Below are 19,316 nucleotides of genomic sequence, written 5' to 3'. Positions count from 1 at the left end.
ATTAATTTACTATAAGCATTTGCGTAGCAAATTAAGAGTTATCCATTTAAATAAGAAGACACTATTTGATTTTCTTGAGCACCAATCTCATCCAAATTTTGATCTTGTAACTGAACTCTTGCCACCTGTTTTGGGGAAAGCCTAGACCCTGTGATATAGGTACAGAGAAATCTCTGCTTTCAACTAAGACTTTCACTTCTGTCACTTCTTAACAAAAGAAATAACAAATTAAAAACAGTGGATCCAAGAGCTGGGAGACACCCAGTTCATACAGATTGTGGTGAGGTCAAAATACAATTGCCCCACAAAATTCATAACCAAATTCTGTTATCACAATGGTACAAAAACTGAGTAGTTCCACTAAAACTGGTTCAGTTACACAGAATTATTCCAATGTTAGTGCATCATGTTGACTTTGAAGCTGTATTACACATTTTCCGTGATAATTCCTCGAATGCGCAATGTGGAATGTAAATACAAGGGTAATTCATAGAGAACAATGAATGGGCTGCAATAAAATGGCAGTAAATGATTTTGTTATATGAGATTCTGGTGAAACCATGAATCACAAGAGCAGAATGAAGTCCAGATAAGTCACTGCTGTTCTTACGTTCTGCTTGAGTTTTTGTTTTTCTATCAAAGTGTTCCAAGAATATTTTAATCTTTAAAATAATATACTTTAAAAGGCCAATTAAACCTTGAAAGAGACACTTTAGATTAAAAATTATACTTTTTAAAAAGCCACTTGTGCTGGCAATAAATATGTAGCTTACTCAAGTTTAAAAAAATTTAAAACCTCATTTATTCTTCATCGTAAGTGGTAGGAGATATTTACTTTTTGATACGCTCAAGCTGATGATGGAATTGGAGTCCACTATCAATCCCTGATAGCTGGAAAGCTTATTTAGTGGCAGCCTGACGCAGTGTTGATAAATTCCACAGGTCTGTGGAGAGATTTGTAGCTAATAATTAACTTTAGTTGTACTGCTTTCCTTAGCCCATCTCCTAAATGTCACCCTCCCTAGACGGTGAGGTACAATGGCCCAGCTGTGCAACTCTGGCCTCTCTGCCTCTGCTTGTGACTAGCTGGGAAGCTTTGAACAAGCGGCTTCAGCACAGGCTTTCTGGTTGTTTCCTGTCTCATATTTTACCTGGTCCAATTCGACCGCAGTGCAAAGAACACCTTTTTCTACATACTGAAGGAAAAATCAGCCCAAAAAGCCCTTGATTTTGGTCTGACAATCCATGCACAATCTTACGTGCAATCGTGTCACTAGTCTTGGGAGAGGAAAGGTGGGTTGTACATTTTGAAGATCCTTCTTTCAAAAATCCTTTCTTTTTCCCCCAGAATGTAACTGTGGAGGGAGAATGTGTGACAGCCAGACTGGAGAATGCCTCGCAGACAGTCCTGAAGTTTCTACTGGCACAGACTGCCCAACCATCAGTAAGAAGATTATCATGAGTACACCAAAAATTAATATCGCTCTTGTAGTTAGATGCTTACAAATACTAACTTAAGAGCTCGGTTCTCCAGTGGGCTCAGCACTTTGACTTTGGTCCCACAGGGCACTTAAACATGCGAATATGCACAATGCCCCGCTGACTGAGTATTTAAGCATGTTCTCACTTGCTTGACTGAGTACATGCATACATCCAACTCTGTGATACAGACTGAAAGTTTACATACAAAAAGTGCGGAGCAGTAAGGAAGTATCACCAAAGCCTCTTCTATAGACTTCGAGACACAGTGCCTGCAAAATAATATTCTGGCCCTAAAACTGCCATCACAACTTTATCTGTGCTATCTTGCATATAATTTCTGGTTTTCTAGTTGTACACCTAATATAAATTGTTGCTGTTGACAATTTGACATATATCCATCAGTCAGTTGCTTTTCCACGATCATCTCCCCTATCCTAATGATAGGAAGCCTGAGGAGTTTCCAGAAGCACTATGTTGTAACTATTGGTAACCACTGATATTTTTTTAAATGTCTGTATAATTATGCCTGTGGTATAATGCAGACTGTGTAGCACACATGGGTTCCTAAACCAACTCCCAAGAAGAGGGGTTGTGTGCCTTGAAGTGCAGCCAGAAGGAAAACATGTGGGAGCTGCTGCCATCAAGAATACAGACTATACAATACCAAGCAAAAGTTTCTGTAGGAATCTGTGTTGCACGTTCACCTAAGTCTCCTGCATTTAGTGGTGGCACCAATGTCACTAAAACCAAGGTGGTATTGCAAGCATTCAGCAGGGACAAGGATGTAGTTCTGTGCAAACATATTCCAAACGTGTTATAACTGTGGTTTTAGAAGTTGCCTTCCTAATCAGATAGGCAGCCAAGAGCCCGTCTGCTGGACATCCTTACTTCTCATACCACCAAATTTTAATTACAGCGTTCTGGGTTCTGACAAAATGAAGTTGTTTTTTTGACCCCCATCTGTTGTTCTTCAGGCCACAAACATGCAGAGCCTCTAGGGAATAGCCAGGAAATACCTCCTCTCTCTCTCTCCCTACTGATTACAGAGCCGCTGCGGCAGCCTCTCGGAGTAGTCCCATCTGGTGCTGCTCAGCTGGAAGCGTCATGACTGTACTGTTGGACCTTGGAAGTGGGCGGATGAAAGTGAAAGAAAAATGGGTATCCATCAGGATCCATCAATGACAAAGAGAGGGAACGCCATGGGGCAAGAGCACTATAAAGTGAATTTAAGATATTTGCTGTTCACTGACACAAACACTAAAGAAAAATGACACACTCTTATTTTCTTATTAGGCTGCGATAAATGTATTTGGGATTTGACAGATGACATCCGATTAGCAGTTCTGGCTATCGATGAAAGCAAATCGACTTTACTGAGCATTTCTACAGGTGTTGCAGCTCAAAAGCGCTTGAATGACCTGAACCTCACTGCCACCCATCTCCAGGTACGAACACTGATGACATTTTATTTTTTAATGTAATTCTAATCTATGAATTTCCATTCCATTCCTGTAGATTTTAATCCCTGCCCTCACTAGAGAAATAATTTGTTTTCAGATGCACTGACTTTCTTCCCCCACACACAGGCGGCAATGTCCAAAAAAAAGAACCATGCTGTGCTCTGGACCATCCAGGTTGATGATGCTGCAGACGAAATGAATGATCTCCTGAGAGAGGCAGCAACACTTGATGAACAGGTTTGTTTATAGCCCCCTGCCAGAGCTCTGAGGGTTTGTGGTTTGTCATATTCACATGCTGGCATAAGAGGTTAGTATAGAATAGTTCAGCTGGAAGGGACCTACAACAATCATCTAGTCCAACTGCCTGAGCAATTCAGGGCTGACCAAAAGTTAAAGCATGTTATTAAGGGCATTGTCCAAATGCCTCTTAAACACTGACCGACATGGGGCATCAACCACCTCTCTAGGAAGCCCGTTTCAGTGTTTGACCACCCTCTCGATAAAGAAACATTTCCTAACATCTAGTCTGAACCTCTACGTTCGCCAAACAAGAGTGGGAGTGCCCTGAAAGATAGTTGGGAGAACTTTCTGTTTTCTATTTCTAGACTTTCTACTTTACTTTGGCTCTGAATTAAAAGCGTAAATGATCTATCAAGTCTTCTTCCCAGAAAAGGAAGGATGTAGGGCCAAAGTCTGTTGAATGTGGTCGGAGGTTTGTCACCGATCACAAAAAGCCTCCCCTCGGGATCTGAGTTCCCACCTACCCCCCTACACATGTTTTATCTGAGATACACACAGTGCCTTTCTATTTCACATTTTTATTTCTAATTAAGCAAAGTAACCAACACTAAAGTAATTCAGATTGACTTTGGGAGTATTTGTACTATATCTCTTTTACATGTATGCTCTCATAAAATTAAATTAGCCCCGATTAGACACTTCAAAATATGTTACAAACCTGCCAGTTTAAAAGGTTTTTCACATACCCACTGAGATGGGAGCCTGATCAGCACTCAAGATACGTTTTAGCACAATTGTAATCATAAATGTTGCATCCACATTCAACTGCCGGGCTACAAAATTAAGGTTATCTGCTCTCAGCTCACATAACACTTTCATTGCACCCTAGAAGAATACCGATATGATATATGTTAAGAGAAGAAATAGGGTTCAAAATTGCTTCTCCTCTATTTTAAAGAGATATTATTAAATATCTTTCTGTTGCTAAGATATATTAGTGAGATACATCACTCTACGTTATTCCCAGAGATAATCACAGCTGTAGTATGACTAGCGTATATTTCATGCTTATTGCAAAATGCCAGACCTTATATTCACTTACAAATTCCTTCAGAAGACAAATTAAAATTATACCTTAGACTAAAACTCAAGTACAGGAGCAAGTATGAGAAAAAACACAAAGGAAGAAGAGAAAGGACTGTATAGAGAGGTGGAAGAGAAAATTTGGGTTTGGGTGTTTTAAATCAGCACTTACTTTGCAGAAAGGGCACTGCAGAATTACACAGACTGTGCCTGTGTTCAAAAGAGATGTTTGATTAAATCAGCTCACATCCCCCCACCCGTACCTGTGAAAATCTGACAGTGCTCACGTGCCTCAGCGTCCCTCTGTGTAGTTTGTAGGCAGGATGATTAAGGCATTAGGTTTTCTAGGAATATTTAGTGAATTTGGACAATGATGTTTTTGTCATCTTCAGTACTACATGGGGATTTCTTAGCTCATTCCTCAGTTTGACTGTCCCTGAACAAATGAATTCAATGCTTCCTCTGGTCTTTTCTCCCTGGTTATTTCTAATGCTTGTTCCACATGAATACTTGTGATTGCTTGTAAAGGCAGGGAAATAATGGCCCCAGACTCTCACAGTGGAAGGAAGACCACAGTAATAACTCTGAATATATTGAACTTTTTGCTCTTTCAAGGCACTTTTATGGAAAATGGGTGCTAGGGCCTTGAGTGGGTTTTGCAGAGATATGCTGCATCTTCTGTTCAGAGCATTTCACGTGCACATCCCCGTGTCTGAGGGGTTGCTGCAGATTCTGATCTAAACCCCAAAGGCAGGATGAATGCACCAGCTGTAGGCAAATCCTCCTGCTGAATGAGAAGAGTAAATGTGACCTGTAACTCCCTGAGTCTGCTTGGGATGAGCTTAGGGTAAAACAGCACGTAGCTCTATCCTGAATGTTTGGCAGAGTCTTGGGGGAGCCGAGCGCCTTTCCTTCCTGGGCTCTTAGCAAATTTCAGGATGAGCCACTGTACATCAGCGGGAATTTAAGGGTCCCTAAGAGCACCCCTCACTCATGCTGCTGTTTTTCCCATCAATCTCATGGCAATCAGCAAACCTGCCTCAGCAATTCCCCGTGTGTTCAATAGTTAAAGAAAAAACTAGCAAGGAAAGTATATTATGTAAAGGCAAGTGTGTGTAAAACCAGTAACAAGCTGCTTAAAATAAGCATGAAGCGGTGATGCTGAGCAACAGAGCATCCACAAGAAACCCTGGTAGCAATAAAGGAATATGAATAAAAAACATAGTGCTTGCCCTTCGAAGACTCAAAACCCAAGGAAACAGAAGTAAAATTAAAACCTTTCTGTAAACCCTTACGTCTGCTCTAGCCGGGTGCCCGCCCAGGCCTGCGGCGCTGGCCGCCCTGGCCCTGGCCCTGGCCCTGCCTTCAAGCGCCACCTGGTGCCTCTGCAAACCCCCGTCGATGGCACAGCCGTCACATTTTTTCCTCTTTTCTGGGAAATACCAGTGAAAATTAAATCTGAGGACTCCCAAAGTCCGTGACCTTCTCAGAAAGATGGTAACTATGACATGGTAACTCTTCGTTTCCCTTATGTGCAAGGGAACACAATGCAGACTACAGCCTCCAATGTAATATAGTGTAGGAGGGTGGCTATGCTCTTCAGAGTATTTTGAATCCTTGTGCTTTTTCTTAATTTTAACAAGTTGCAGAGCTGGGGACCACGCTTGAGGGAGACACTGATCTAAAAATGGTTGTGAGCTTGACACCTTATTCTTCAGTCTATACGCTCAGTCAGGAAATGCCATACCCAGCAAAAGGAGCCAGCCTCACTGAATGCCTAGGAGACTCAGCAGATGGGAGTTTTACAACTGTACATAATGTATGGCAATTTGATTGCAGCAAATTATAGATAAATATGGGACAGATTTTAATCTCTCACTCTGGAATTCTGAAAATACCGACAAGACAGCCCTTCACTTCAAACACCTCTGTAAATACCACTTTATATGATAAATGGACTTTCACATGCTTATCAGGAGAAAGCAAAATGTGTGTTTACACTGCTCATCCTCACACATGCATATGGATCTGAAAAGAAATCTAATGTCTAGCTCACATGGTTTATTCATAGGGAAATGAAGCATCCAGCAAAGGCCTACTGGTACAGAAGGAAACCATGGAGACCAACAACCGTGCTACTCAGCTTCTGCAGCAGCTCAGTAATATGAGGGATAACATCGAAGGTAAATAGATTTCTTTCTGGTTCAGCTCGATGTCAAGCATGTATTAATGAAACCTCCAGCAAAAAAAATGTCATAGCACCTGGACACTCTCGCAAAGCAACCCACACATAAGGCTTCTGCAGCCTGCAAAGCCATGATGAAAAGTTGTCTCTCTTAAAAGACAGCTGACACCACGGCTGCTCAAGGTATTTATATATCCTTGTGGTTGAAAAAAAGAGTCAGTATCAGATTGGGGCTGGATGAAGCCACAAACTCAAAGATAGGATGGGAGATGAGAGTGCTCCATGTCTTACTTGCCAGCAGATTCATACAAGTGCACTTTTTCCATCCTGCTGATAAGTAATGGAGGCCATATGAATAGCTAGACAGATTTTTTAAAAATTATGCTTTCCCTTTTGAACCCATGGCAGTCAGTTAGGTCTGACTAACTCTGGTGATTCCACTGGTGACTGTTACTTTAAATCCAGTTTTTGCCTTTTAGCAAACTGTTGCTGAGTAGGATTGTGCTGGTTCATACAACTTCATGTAGATGCTTCTAAAAAGAAAATGACGTTGAATAGTAAATAATTCTGTGAACTCACTGCTTCCCCAAGCTCAGCATGGGAGGTGGTGGTGATTTTCTCCTCAAGCTGCTTATTGCTTCATCTGACCAGAATTTCCAATTGAGTTTGGGTCCAGACACATCTACAGAGCATTACAGACTAGCTTTTGTCCTCTGTTGGTTTTTTCTTCTGAAATACAGAAGAAGAATCGGAAAACTGCATTTTCATTGCCTTTTTTTTCCACAAAGAAAGTGTGGCCTTTAGTAAAAGTGAAAGGCAAAATTGTAAACCGTGTGGCTACTGCAGACTGCCAGAAATGGTTATAGTGATGCTGATTCACAGTAGGAGAGGTAAACATGGTGATGGTGATCTCCCAAAATTAGGAAAAGAGTGAAACCAAGAGCCTTTTATGTTAAAATATTGGGACAAACTGTAACTTATTTTCTCAGTGTCCTGCTCATCTGTCCATATAATGTGAGGGGATGAAGACAAAACTTGTTAAGTTCATCTTTGGGCAATATGCTAGAGCAATAAAAGTATCTCCAGAACTAGCATAAATTTCAAAACATAACTTCTTTTCTGACTGCAAATGTATGTATCTTACACCTTCCCAGATGAAGATTTTTTTTTTATTTAGAGCCTGTTAAACCTCCTGCATCTTCAAGAATTTTTACTGTACTATATATCAAAGGATAAATGACAACAGTGAACACCTTCCCAAGCACAATTGCTCTTAAAAAAGCTTTCCTAGTCAGAAATTATCATCTTCATCTGGAATAGCTATGACATATCATTATCATGCTGGTATATAAAACTGAGATTAAACCAATTGCAGACTCTTCTTCTGTACCTACAGAAAACAATAAAACCCCAGGTGAACTACTCGGAAGCATCTCTATCCCCTGTACACCTGCATCACAACAGCCTCCATCCCGCCATAGAGCACACTGATTTTTCCCAGTCCTTGGCAAAGCCAACAGTGTAAGAAAACTGCATATGGCACCAGAATAGAAAGGCTGACTGGCAGTTGAGGTTAAACAGCTCTTTTTCAATTAACAGAAATACTTTATTAACAGAACTGAGCAGTTCTGTCTTAAAGCAATTACTGCAAGCTCTGTGGCAAGTTGTGTAAGGAAGAGCGGTTACATATCAACTGTTATCCTTGCTTATCCTTAACTCCATGGGTGCTTCAACCATTACTTTATTTCAACAAACACAATTAACATATCCTATCACACAGAAGAGGCAGGCTGAGACCATGGTCATAGGATGTTACGTTTGTGCTACCTTCTTACACCTGTGATGCTAGATCACCTTTGACTGTCTGGCCATCCGTCACATCTTATTTCTACAATCATTGAGCAAAAGTGTCAGCATCAGCCTCATTGTATGTCACCAACAATCACTGGCTGACCTCTGGGGATAGTCCTTGTATATTATTAATTGGTTTTGGGCAGCAAAAGGAACCACAGAAGGCAGACATGTATCTAGTTTGGCGCACAAATAGCACAATCTGGTTGCGCTGTCATAGAAGAAGCCACACCCATGGCTGTGAATAAAAAGAGAGTGCTTGTTCACCCAGACAAGTGAGTGAAAATTATTTCCACCATGCTCAAAACTATTCTTCTACAGGGGCATCGTCACCTGTAGAAGGTAAGCCACTCTCTACTGAAGGGAAGGTGTATGTGTGCACACATGCACATGTGTGTGCCAGCATGAGAAGGAAAAAGAAATCCATGGAGCCACGGGTGGTGATCAGTTACTGCTCAGTGTGAGACTTTAAAGTCATTCACTAATGAGCTGAGGAGCTAGCCAGAAACTGCATACAAAGACACTCTGCCAAAGAATCAGTTGTGCCACAATTACACAACTATTTTTTTATAAAAATCTTACAGATGCATAGTGCTGGCTTTGCCAGCTCTGGTTGTCCACAAAAGTAGCGATGAACACAAGCCAAAGCTACTCACGTTGTAGGGCATAAAAGAGGAGGTGGTATTCAAGGCCAGGGAGTGAGAAGTGGGTAATGCCTACACTGGGAATGGGTAAACTCAATTTCAGCTGCAGGGATCCTACAGTGTTTTTTGAACTGAGACCAAAACCTTGATATAGTATCTATCTCCAAACCAGCTAGGCAGTATCAGGCCAGAAGCCATATTGTTACCTCTTTAGGGTGCCTCAAACTTCTTCAGATGGAAAAAAAGGTTACTTCTATCTCCTTGCCATTGTTGTTATTTAATAAACATAACATTTTTGCAGCAGCACTTAAAAACCACGATCCTGGATGAAAGCCCCAGCCTGCTACATGCCACAGGACTCAGAATAAAATGATGATCCCAGTCTATAAGAACTGCCAAGCCAAATGATACACACAACCCATGCCTGCTTAATCTCATCCTCTTCTGATGAGACCCCCATATATGCCAGAAACTGTGATATATTTACAGGTTTAATTTTACGACTGGATTAAACATAATAATTATCTACTATAGGGATGAGAGATAATTAAAATTTTCATTTGCCATCAGCATGATCTGGATTCACAAAAGTAAAAGTGCTCCACAGTATTTACTTCTCTGTAGCCATGCTGGATTGACCATCTGTTCCTCTTTCCCACAGAAATCAGCAGCAAGATGAAATACTATGCAATTCAACAAGAGCTGAGCCCTGAAGAAATTGCCCAGAAGCTGAGTGCGGCTGAGGAGATGCTGAAGGAGATCAAACGCCGTAAGCCTTTCACTAATCAGAGGCAACTTGCAGATGAGGAGGAAAACGCAGCAGAGGAGTGTGAGTTTTAAATCTGTTTTCCATTCACCCACGTTGATGAGCAGCTGGCACGGGCCAGGCAGCTCTGGGTGTACTGCTGAGCCCCTTGAGAGGACCAGCAGGCGCTTGGCAAGCACCGACCGGTGTGCTGAAGATGCTGCCGCTTCCAAATGCCTGCCCCAAGTCTCTGCTGGCGCTTGCTGCCCCCGTGGCAGAACGGGCAGAAAAATACGTGTGTCTGTGTGTGCCTGTGCGCTGCAGCACCTCAGCAATAGCTGCTTAGGAAGGTTCGTACCAGGGCTGGAATTGCTCGTGTGAACATCTTCCTTCCCCCCTGCCAGCTCTGCCATGGGGACAGTAAACTCCAGCAGAGAGAAAAACCGCTGGTATGGGAAAGAGCGGCAGCTTAATTCCCACAGCTCGATGCACATGAGTCAGAGCCCCGGGACAATAAGGACTGTCTTCTCCAGAGTAGCCTGGTTAGCTATGACAATGAAAAACAAACGAAGAGCAAGGAAAGCCAAACCTAGTTTCTTTTAGGAAAAGCTACTTGAGAGGGGGGATTAATGGGGTTAAAATGAGATGCTAAAATGAGAGGCATCTTTCCTTTTCTAAGGAGGAGGGAAAATTAAAATCTAGGTATATGATCTCTCAAGTGAGCTTTTAACAAATGTGTCTTACTGCCCCCTGAGTAACAGCAACAGAAATTGTTGCATAGGTAAGTTTTGTCAGAAATCCAAGCTTTGGATTAATCAGCGGCCTCTGATTTTTCTCCCAGTGGTACAGCAAGTTGAAGAGTTTCACGAGAGGTACAATGACACCAGATCTCTAGTATCCGACGTGTTGGAGCAGCTCAGCGAACAGGATGTGAAGCTGTCAGAGGTGGAGGAGGCATTAGACCAGGCACTTGACTATGTTATACAAACGGAGGATATAAATAAGGAAAACACAGCCAATCTTCAAAGGCGTGAGGTACTATGCAGTACATTTATCATAACTGTTGTCTGTGAACACTCCGTCTCTGCCAGTGCTTAAAATAGTAGATTGCAAACAATTTAGATTCAGGAATCGCCACACCAAAAAAGAATTTCTTGGACCACTCAGCAGGATGAGTTTAACTCTCCAGTTCTAAGAAACAAGTTGCAATAGTGCAAGGTACTATTATTTATTCATGGAGTGACAATAAATGAAAAGTTTTGGCATGGCATGTCTCAGCAGGCCACTAATGCCTAAACTAGGAAGACGTATTACAACAAAACCCAAGAAGCTTAAAATTCCATGCAGCATGGCTGCTATAAATATTGTGGTGGGATTGTTTCACCTATTATATACTGATCTATAATGTGGAAAGACTTCATGCTCACAAAAGTAATTATATTCTATTAAAACAATTATTTATGAAGACTCTGCACTGCATTCATGCCCTGGGCTGTGAGTGCATTCATACTGTCTTGTCCAAACTTTCTCTCTGGTCCTCTTTAAACAAAATGCATCCCCATTTTTTCAGGAAGAGCAGACGATTGTCCTTGCATCTTCAAGCACAAATCCATTCTCTAACTGCTCCACAACAAATACCTTGAAATTGGGTTTCCTGCTTGCTGGGTGAACAGCCTAGCTATAAGGCTACAGCAGTTTTCCCTTATGCTCTGTTCAAATGAATAGTTTCGGTATTTGGAACAAAGTAATCACTCCAGAGAAGAGCTCAGAGGAGACCCGTCCCCTACAGCACAGAAGCGGGGCATGTTTGCCTGTAAATGGTGGCATTAGGTTCAAATCCCATCTGGCTGATGAGGAAATTGAATTTTCAGGTCTCTTATCCCAGAAAAGTACCCTATCCATCAGCCAAAAAGACTATTTTTTCTCCTCCCAGCAGTTTTGTGACTCTTTCTCTGTTTTCTTTAGTTTCCTTTAAGGAATGCAAAACCAGAATGTCCCATCTAAAACTTTTCATTTATTTTTTCAGCAAGGAAGACAATGACAAAGAGAACAATTTGGGACCATTTGAAGCAAACTGTTTTCATTTCAATGGTTGAAATTGTTTGGATTCTGGAGGAGAGGGCTTTAGGGAGCAACTTTGTGACTTGAAGAATGATCTGGCAAATTCAGCCAACCTCTGGGTTTCACAGCATCAGTGGCTGAGTTTTGAGCTCTTGAAATTTGCAGCGCTAGAAGTTCATGCTGATGTGGAAAGTCTAATAATTCAATAGAGAAATCAGGCGTGCTGGTCTCATGAATTCTACAGGCAGCTTGGGATCCTTATGTACAAAGCCTCTTCTGTTGTTCCATTGTTTCATAATTACAGTGCCAAGCTGCAGCTCGTCTCACATGGATGAAGCAAAGCCTGAAGTGTGTAGTTGCAATTGTTCACTGTTTTTAACCAGCTGGATCTTCGTTATTCCTCACAATGAAGGCAGATGCTGTACAAAAGAGATTGTTCACATTAGCTTTACTATTGACAAGGAAAAGATATCTCTGTACTGTAGATTTAAAAAACCTCCAGAAAAAAACTAGTCTCCAGACCACTATGAAAAATCCATGTTTAATATGTCTCTGCTGACAGTGCACTGAATAATGCTTCATTCCAATAATTGCTCATGCTGTTATATAAAATGAAATTAAGAAATTAAAAAAAAAAACCAACATATCTTTCACAAAGACAAGAAAATGCAAAGAGTCACATTATAATATGCAGCTATTAGAGATGTCTGGGAAAAACAGAGACTTCAGATTTGTCTAAAATCTATTTAGTTCATCACTTCATCTTTTGAATTAACTTTAATAAATTTAACAAAAATGGTAACACTGTATTTTAGCAATGCACAGAGAGTTTTGGATGTGATTTAATTTTATTTTATTTTTTGTAGAAACAACATGAAAAAATAAAAGAGCAAATAGATGAAGTGAACAGCATTCTGCTAAGTGCCAGAACTATTTTGGCAGGACCGCAAAAGGTCAACTCTGAGTTAAGTGAGGTAATAAAGGTAGGTGCCTCAGTGACTTGTTTAAATGATATGTCCTGATTTTTTAAACTTTTAAATCATGTGTTTAGATGACTAAATAAAAACCTCTCCTTTTTTATACTGCTTCAATGAAATACTGATGAATATTCCCCCAAAAAGTATAAATCTTCCTGGATGAAAAGCTGTGTAATTACATTTTACTGCCTCGGAAAAATAATTATAAGGACACCGTACTGTAGGCAGAGCTGAATTAAGGATTTTGCTGTAGAGTTCTCAGCCATTTCATTACAAGCAGCTGCAAAAAGATGCTCTGGTAAAAGAGTGCACTATATGCTAAAATCGTTTTCTCATGCCTGCAAATGAACATAGGAGAAGGCTAAAGATCCCAGATATCAGTGTTAAAACCAGCCACTGTCAAGAGTGTAAAACATATATAAACAGGTTGTCTGATAGAAATCCTTTTCTGGAACTGTAGATTAGTATCTAGGGTTTTGAATGAGACAAAGTGTTGTAGGAAATTTTTAGAAATTTTAGGGTTTTGGACTTTCTATGAAAAAATGAAGAAAATAAAACTGGGATTTTGCTAACTAAAATATTTACCAAAGCTGCTTTTTTCATGTTTCATTTTAAAATTTTGAGATAATTTAAGACAAATGAAAATTCTCTACAAACATTCGTTTTGGTCATAGTTGCCCGCTTCTTTTTTTAACACAAAAGCAAATATCAGAAGTCATTAATTTTTCTTTGAAAAAGTAATTTGAGAAAACAGAAAGAAGACAGCTTGCTTTATAACCATTCCTGGGTGATCAAGCAGTATGACTTTTTTTTCTCCTGTGTTTTGTGCAAAACAAATTGCTGCAGTTTATCGATAATTTTGGTTTCCCCACTTCTGTGGATAAGTTTACACATGGGGGACATTCACACTGCAGGGAAGGAAGTAGTATGCAACATCATACTTCTTCCATCCTCATCAGCAATAAGTATTTTCACGCTTCACTCATTCATCCTTTTTCTCTCCCTCCATTTCATCCTTTTTTCGTGTATTTTGAGGCCACATTTATAATCCTCAAACATATCAGCAAGGTTGTGTATTGGAGAGGAGGTGAAGGTAGGCCCATTTGGTCTTCCCCACAAGTATTTCATATAAGGAAGAAGTATGGCTAAGGCAAAGGAATACTACTTCTCCTTGCCTATACATACATATAGGTAGTATTTAGGTGGACTGATTTACAAATTAGACTAACCCAAGATGTCTTAGCATGAGGGATGTCTCTGTGCAAGGAGACAGAAATGGGCCAGGGCCTGTTTTCCATGATGTGGCACAGCTCACAGCCGTACAGCTAAACTCTCTGCCCCTCTCCAGCAATTGCCAAATTGTCCCCAGGGCACAGGCACTGCTGCATGCTATTCCCCAAGGAGGCAGGTGTGGGAGAGTGGCAGCTGGCCAGGGCCAAAACAGTGCCAGGGCCCATGCAGTAACAGGATGATGTATAAGCCCATCCACCCCAGCACTACTGCGGGACAACCAGGGGATCAGGCCCAGCCAGCATGGTGCATGAGAGGCAGGTCCTGCTTGACTAACCTGATCTCCTTCTATGACCAGGTGACCCGCCTAGTGGATGAGGGAAAGGCTGTGGATATGGTCTACCTGGACTTCAGTAAGGCCTTTGACACCGTCTCCCACAGCATTCTCCTAGAGAAGCTGGCGGCTCACGGCTTAGACAGGTGTACTCTGCGCTGGGTCAAAAACTGGCTGGACGGCTGGGCCCAGAGAGTTGTGGTGAATGGAGTTACATCCAGTTGGCGGCCGGTCACGAGCGGTGTTCCCCAGGGCTCAGTTTTGGGGCTGGTCTTGTTCAATATCTTTATCAATGATCTGGATGAGGGGATCGAGTGCACCCTCAGGAAGTTTGCAGACGACACCAAGTTGGGCGGGAGTGTTGATCTGCTCGAGGGTAGGAAGGCTCTGCAGAGGGACCTGGACAGGCTGGATCGATGGGCCCAGACCAATTGTATGAGGTTCAACAAGACCAAGTGCCGGGTCCTGCACTTCGGCCACAACAACCCCATGCAGCGCTACAGGCTTGGGGAAGAGTGGCTGGAAAGCTGCCCAGCAGAGAAGGACCTGGGGGTGCTGGTCGACAGCCGGCTGAACATGAGCCGGCAGTGTGCCCAGGCGGCCAAGAGGGCCAATGGCATCCTGGCCTGTATCAGAACTAGTGTGGCCAGCAGGAGTAGGGAAGTGATCGTGCCCCTGTACTCGGCCCTGGTGAGGCCGCACCTCGAACACTGTGTTCAGTTTTGGGCCCCTCACTACAAGAAGGACGTTGAGGTGCTGGAGCGTGTCCAGAGAAGGGCAACGAGGCTGGTGAGGGGTCTGGAGAACAAGTCTTCTGAGGAGCGGCTGAGGGAACTGGGGTTGTTTAGCCTGGAGAAAAGGAGGCTGAGGGGAGACCTTATCGCTCTCTGCAACTACCTGAAAGGAGGTTGTAGCGAGGTGGGTGTCGGTCTCTTCTCCCAAGTAACCAGCGATAGGACGAGAGGAAATGGCCTCAAGTTGCGCCAGGGGAGGTTTAGATTAGATGTGAGGAAAAATGTCTTTACTGAAAGAGTGGTTAAACATTGGCACAGGCTGCCCAGGGAAGTGGTTGAGTCCCCATCCCTGGAGGTATTTAAAAGACGTATAGATGAGGCGCTTAGGGACATGGTTTAGTGGGCATGGTGGTGTTGGGTTGACGGTTGGACTCGATGATCTTAGAGGTCTTTTCCAACCTTAATGATTCTATGATTCTATGATTCTATTTAGTTTACTTGTATAGATATCATTTAGAAGTCCCAAAAACTAGTTTCTGGCCTGCAGCCTTAACAGAAAAGAGGTTAAAAAAAAAAAAAAAGGGTTCCACCTCCCAATTTAAGAAGAACCACAATGAGGGGATTTTTGCAAAGATCTGGTTTAATTACTTCACCTATTAGCACTTCACTCTGAAAGACTTGTCATTGGCACCATTCCAGAGCAAACATGAAGAATACTAAGACATTTCTCAACTGTCTGTCTTTGGTATTTTACACATCTCTCTCTAATATCTTTTTAAGGGATTCCTGGAATTTTGGTTGATTTTTATCTTCCTGCATTTGTCTTGCCACACTGACATCCATGGGTCAGACTCTTTTTGGTCCTTCCTCTATCTGTTAAAAATACAACATCAAAGAAATATAACATAAAACAACAACATTATAATAATATAAAAGGTAAAATAAAACATAATAATCAAAATACAGACTTGATTTTTTACAATTTTCATCTTCTTTCCTTCCTTCCACATTTTGTTCAGAATGTGTCAGGGTTCTACGCAGAAATAGATGGAGCGAAAAAGGAATTGCAAGAAAAACTAGCCAATCTGTCTCTGTTTGATGATGATTTGGCAGAAAAGGCTATGCATCATGCACACAACCTAAGAAGACTTGCTGATGAGCTGGACCGGTAAAATTTAACTTCAGCAGACTCTGTTCATACAAGTGCTACTGATTGAACAGCTGAATAAACTAAAAGACAAGCAGAAACACAGTGACATTAGATATGCTGTCTGTAAATAGGCACTAAACAAATCACTGTTAAGTCATGTATGGAAAGACTTGTCAAGGTCCAGAGGGAACAGTTGAAGTTGAGCTAAGCAAAATCTATTAATTTTTTCAAAGAATAAACAAACATATATCTTGTGTGACATTCTCCCCTTTCTAATTTGGCATGTTCTTCTCTTGCCATAGCAAGAAAATAGGAAAGGTAGATTACTGAAAAGTAAAATAATACAGGCAGACTAAATGGGGTTTGCAGAAACAGCTCATGTCAGTAAGTTCATTCACATTAAAAAATGTTTAGCATTATGGGACAAAAAATGGGCTTTGGGGTAATTTTTGTTCAAGAACTGGTTTACAGATGGAGTAGTTCTGATACTCAATAGGTTGTGTCCCAGTGAAACTGGCCCACTGTAACACCAAAAACTTACTGTAAGTCTTCCTAGTTTGCTGAAATATATTAAATGCATCAACTTTCCCCCAATTTACTAAAAAGCCACTTTTAGACAGATTTGAAATATGACTTCATTTGCAATTGGGATTACCCATGGAAAAATCACTGCCATAAATGAATTCTTAAATAAAATATTTCACCAAATTCTACCTTAAGTAACATCATGGACATATGCTTTTGGAAGATAAACTTAAAACTACTCTTCGAGTATATTATCTAAATACCAGTTGTTTCTTAATATTAGTATGCCCTAGATAGGAGATTAAAACAGAGAAAAAAATAACAGATGGTTTTCTTTAATTTTTACATATATTTATATATTTTATATATTATATATTTGTATATTTATACAATTGTATAAAGCTGACATCCGAAACTCTGTTCTATAATGCCACACAAACTACAGACAGCCTAAAAAACAAACTGTATGTTCAGTCTGAGATCAGCTAACTGGGGGCAGCAGAATCACTTGAAAGAAAATTCTCCATACGGCTAGCCTTCATCCCTTACCAAAATAATTTAAAAACGACTACCAAGTCCAACACATTAGGAATTTAATAGAAAGCAAACAGAAATAATTGCGAAATATCCAGATGGAAATGTGCTCACTCATTTATTTGTTGAGAAGATTGTCCTGCAGTGAAACTTTAATCCTTTACAAAACTTAGCCTGTCTTCAAATAATTTTTTTTTTTATGGGTTTGCTTTATAAGCCTGTTAGGCTTTTATTTGGTAGAGTTTCTTCTTTTGTCTTGGGGGAATATAGCAGGAAATTCTTGAAACAACACTGAATCTGGAAACTTAATAAGCTCTCAGTGTGCAAACTCTTTGAAGTGAATACACACGTGTATATGTATATTTAGAGTCTATATCTAACATATACTCTGAATTCTGTTTATCACAAAAATATTAAAAAATTATATTTCTTCAAAGTTGCTAACAGCTGAAGGTTGAGCCCTAAACGAACCGCTGTTTGGAATCTCCCCTGAAGACCAGTTATCGCCTAATATGCAAATCAAGCTCTACCATGGCAGCAAAGCTATCTCATATTTTTGAAATCTAACTTTTTGCAAAGTTTCATGATCATAGGCAGTTCTTCATCTGATCCTCCCCCTTTTCCCACCTACTTTTGGAAAGTATAAACAGCCCAGTGATACAGCTGTCCTGATCACTGGCACACACAGGTCTTTCCATACACAGCCAGGAGTTATCCCTAAAGAAGGACAACTGATAGATGTTATTCTGTTAATTTATGGAATATCTAATCTAGATTAAAAAAAGATCAAAGCTCAGTAGTCACCTGTTGCTGCTCACATAGATGTTAAGGGCAAAGTTCCCAGAGTTAAACCACTGGGAAGTACCTTCTATCCACATAGTTTTCACCTGCTTCAGACTGGCATAAACGGTCATACACAATGAAGAGAATACTACTTAGGCCAAGTATATTTATGTGTGTGATTATGTAGTCAGAATTCACAGAATGTTAAGAAAATTAATCCATTTCAAACTACTTTGATTCGGTTTGGTTTCTTCCTCCTTTTACTCTCTTTTTAACAGGAATTTGTATGGTGTTGATACAAATGGGTTGGTACAAAGGGCAATAAATGCTTCAAATGTGTATGAAAACATTGCTAGTTATATTGAAGAAGCTAATAAAGCTGCATTGCTGGCACTGAACACAACAAACCGGGTCAATGATGTAAGTAATTTTCATAATATCAGCTTTTACTGTGCAATGCTTCAGGGACTTTGGACACCTAAGTATAAAGAAGAAACAAGATTTAGCTTAACTGTTAGCATTGAACTTCTCACTGCACGTTTTGCTTCATCTACTATTTCCTGAATTAAATCCTAGATGGTTAATTATTCTGCCAGCCTAAAGTCCCCTGGTATTCGAAAAGATGCAACAGGTTCTTCTGTCCCTAAAGTACAGGGTGATGCTGCTCTGTGTTGTCACTCAAATTGAGGTATTTCTGTGAAAGTCCAGACAACTCCCTGGCCCTAAAGGAACCTGAGCTGGCATTTAGCACTCCAGTCCTCCTACTCCACACAGCACCACGTGGCAGAAAAGGTGGTCAAGACATCTAACAGAAGCATCACTGTCTCATAAAGTCAAGTTAAAATGGGCAAATAGCCCACTCACACACTCAGTGCAGGGATGATGATGCTAATTTTGTCTCTGGCCTTGCTGTTCTAAAATGTTTTATATGTATTTTTGTACGTATATAGTTTCCAACCTATATGCATGCTACTTAACAGCAATTTATTAGCGGCCTAGCAAGAGGATTTGGTTAGATTACAGAGGCCTGAGCCCCAGAGAGCTGTGGGATTTTGAGTCCAGCCCTCTGTTTCCAGCATGCTATTGGGGTCTGCAAGGCAGCTCCCCACACAGTGCAAGTGTTCGTCATCCGTCTGAGATGACAGTAGAAATGAACAGTCACAGTGCCTAACTAACATGTAGCATGAGTATCACGTTGACCATACTGGAGCTGATAAATTAAGAGGACTTTTGTGCTTTCTGCATCTTTGTTATTCAGTGTTCTTGTCTGGAAAAGCATACGTTTCTCTAAACTTTAA

The 19,316-nt window shown here is 40.9% G+C and overlaps 1 protein-coding gene across 2 annotated transcripts in view; it reads left to right on the top strand.

The window, feature by feature from the left end:
* The window catches only part of LAMA4 (laminin subunit alpha 4), a 110,380-nt gene that overhangs the window by 48,403 nt on the left and 42,661 nt on the right, over positions 1 to 19,316 (top strand). For both annotated transcript variants that reach the window (XM_076333444.1, XM_076333445.1), the window contains exons 6-14: positions 1,349 to 1,444; positions 2,776 to 2,927; positions 3,069 to 3,179; positions 6,337 to 6,448; positions 9,607 to 9,774; positions 10,532 to 10,725; positions 12,618 to 12,734; positions 16,046 to 16,194; positions 18,297 to 18,438. In XM_076333444.1, coding sequence (XP_076189559.1) covers positions 1,349 to 1,444; positions 2,776 to 2,927; positions 3,069 to 3,179; positions 6,337 to 6,448; positions 9,607 to 9,774; positions 10,532 to 10,725; positions 12,618 to 12,734; positions 16,046 to 16,194; positions 18,297 to 18,438 — 1,241 coding nt within the window. The remainder of the gene's footprint in view (positions 1 to 1,348; positions 1,445 to 2,775; positions 2,928 to 3,068; positions 3,180 to 6,336; positions 6,449 to 9,606; positions 9,775 to 10,531; positions 10,726 to 12,617; positions 12,735 to 16,045; positions 16,195 to 18,296; positions 18,439 to 19,316) is intronic.

This window comes from Aptenodytes patagonicus, chromosome 3, assembly GCF_965638725.1.
Source record: "Aptenodytes patagonicus chromosome 3, bAptPat1.pri.cur, whole genome shotgun sequence".
Classification (NCBI taxonomy): domain Eukaryota; kingdom Metazoa; phylum Chordata; class Aves; order Sphenisciformes; family Spheniscidae; genus Aptenodytes; species Aptenodytes patagonicus.
Note: the sequence above shows the minus strand (reverse complement) of the source record. Positions and strands in the feature narration are given on the sequence as shown.